Here is a 2,500-nt window from a genome sequence, read left to right on the forward strand (position 1 = left end):
AAGTATATTTTAAAAGATAAAATTAGACAAGAACTGGATGGATGGAGTTCCTTGAGTCTTTAAGTTAACTTAACCTAACCTAAGCTAAAGTAACCTAACCTAATCTAGTCTGACCTAACCTAAATCTAAGCTTACCTAGCCCAATCCTAAACTAACCAAACCCTAACCTGACCTACACCTCACCTGGACTTATACCGTATGGAGAACAAAACATCATTTTGCCATATAAAATAAATCTTTTAAATATAATTAGAAGAAAAGTGGATAGACGTCCTTGAGTTTTAAACTTAACCAAACTTCTTCTCAGCTTGTAAGGGTCCGCAGTTGGACATAAGCCTTCCCCAATTCTTTCCATCTTTGCCGATCCAGCGCTATTCTGAAACCAAACTTAACCCTTACTTAATCTAACCTATCAGATTGTTGTTTTCTTTGCAACAGGAACTCAGCCGTCAGGAGGACGTCCCATAGAGGATTAACCTCCAGCATAGAGAAATCGGCCCAGTGGACGCTATCCGCGCTCTTGTCACAAAGTATGTTCGGGGCTCAGTGCCACAAGGCTCCTCCCTTCTCCAGGCTTGATAAGGGGTTTTCTGTGACCATAGATTTATGTTTGGGTGGATTTTGAGAAACGGAGCCATCCGACACGTGAACTCTGGCATTATCTTCTTTCTGTCCCTTTTCTCCCTGTTCTTTTCTCTCTCAGCCACCGCTGCTTATTTATGGCCTATTTATGGATTCCATGTTCCTTCTCGCGTACATGCCCTTTCCCTTCCCCCCTGCAGGTGTGCCGTGGGAGCCTTCCGTAGCCTCAACGCGGGTCCTGGCGGGCCTGTGGCTACTGACGAGCTTCGTGTTGGGGACCGTGTACCGTTCCAACCTGAAGGCGATGCTCATCATCCCCCTCGTGCGTCTGCCCTTCGACAGCATCAAAGAGCTCGCCGACTCCTCCGTCCCGCTCTACCTCACGCACGGAAGCTTCTTGCACCAGCAGATTCTCGTAAGCCTTGTAACTTGCGCTCTCCTGTCTCGAAGAATATATTTCGGGAATGTTTAAAAGCACTCATGAAATACCATTATATATTTTTTTTCTAGTATACAACAATCAATGAAAATGAGTTCTTCCTACTCCCCCTTCAGGAAGCTAATGCCAGCCAGCCACTCGGGCAACTGAAGAAGCAGCTGGTCGCACATCGCCATATCCACACGCAAGTGAATCTGCTGAGGACGGGAGAAGGGAGCTATACAGGACTAAGGCTTCCCTTCCTCACCTTCATGGACCAGGATTTTACCCGGGTATCTGGTTTTAGTGTGGAGGGCTTTGAACGGATGTGATCTGTACAACCTATGTGTAGATGAATAAAATAATCATTTATAGACGGATAGATGAACAAATTATCTCGTGCCCATATGTATGTGTTTACTATACTATATACACAATATTTTTTTCTTCAAAATTCTCTTCTCTTTGAAGGTGTTCCATAATGGTTGCTTTGCCTAAGCTTTAATGGGAGGATATTAAGCTTTTGTTGTAACAAACGTTACCTCTTTTCAAATGCCTTCCTTACCCAATATTCCATTGATAGTCTAAAACCGTAAATAAGCCTTGGCAATGATGGGCTGTGAATAACGGGAAACAGAATCTGCCACTTGGGTGAAGTTACAAGTTCATTTTATATATCAGTAGGCTTAAGATTTCTACTAAAGAAAAACACTTTTAGAACACCTGTTACAGAGAGAGATTGCAAAACCTGTTGACAGTGTATTTTTCGAAAAATGTCTTCATTATTCATTCATACAGTATGACTAGTATAATAACTGTTAGTGTATATGTACTATCAGGTAAAACGTAAGAAATATAATAATCAGAGGGAATAATACAATTACATAAGTGCAGTGTTAAACTAAATGACTAACATCATCAGACTTCTAGACACTGTAGCCACGTTGCCCTTTTACTGCTGATTGATATGAAAGTTCGTGCATCTATTCATTGTCCATGATTCTTTTTCTCAATCTGTAATTAAATGTATTTTCTTCCAATTCACTTATTAGGGACTGCAATGAAGTGCATCTGGCATGAAAGGCCCATGGAAATACAATTCAAAAGCATCCTTACATAATTTCACCTTCAGATGTTGTCAGTTTCTGCAGCTAATAGAGTTAAACATTCCACCACTGACAGATGGGCACTTGCATGTTTTACTTGTTCTCCGAGTCGATGTTCCAGTCCACAAGCATCAGTCTCGGATTCCCAAAGGGATCGTCACTCAAACATGAAACTGACCCCGTGTGAGTAAGATTGATGAATGAGAATATTTTATAATCCACTTGATATCTATTTGCCATGTGAATAACTTAGTGTTAAAGAATATTCAGTGAGGAACTGGAGGATATGTATGGAAGTGGGTATCTTTTAAAATTAAATAATCAATAGGACACAAGAATATTCTACACCAGTATTATTAATTATTTTGACACAGAATCCTGCGACTGAAAATGA

At 40.8% G+C, this 2,500-nt stretch overlaps 1 protein-coding gene across 1 annotated transcript in view; it reads left to right on the forward strand.

The window, feature by feature from the left end:
- Positions 1–2,500, forward strand: part of LOC147469777 (ionotropic receptor 93a-like) — a 4,694-nt gene that overhangs the window by 1,334 nt on the left and 860 nt on the right. Inside the window, exons 4-8 of the mRNA XM_086547092.1 lie at positions 439–530; positions 783–997; positions 1,138–1,293; positions 2,183–2,289; positions 2,481–2,500. The exon at positions 2,481–2,500 is cut by the window's right edge and continues 144 nt beyond it. Coding sequence (XP_086403218.1) covers positions 439–530; positions 783–997; positions 1,138–1,293; positions 2,183–2,289; positions 2,481–2,500 — 590 coding nt within the window. The remainder of the gene's footprint in view (positions 1–438; positions 531–782; positions 998–1,137; positions 1,294–2,182; positions 2,290–2,480) is intronic.

The sequence above is a fragment of the Penaeus japonicus genome, unplaced genomic scaffold (assembly GCF_977035675.1).
Source record: "Penaeus japonicus unplaced genomic scaffold, GWHDUDI00000001_assembly GWHDUDI00000019, whole genome shotgun sequence".
Classification (NCBI taxonomy): Eukaryota; Metazoa; Arthropoda; class Malacostraca; order Decapoda; family Penaeidae; genus Penaeus; species Penaeus japonicus.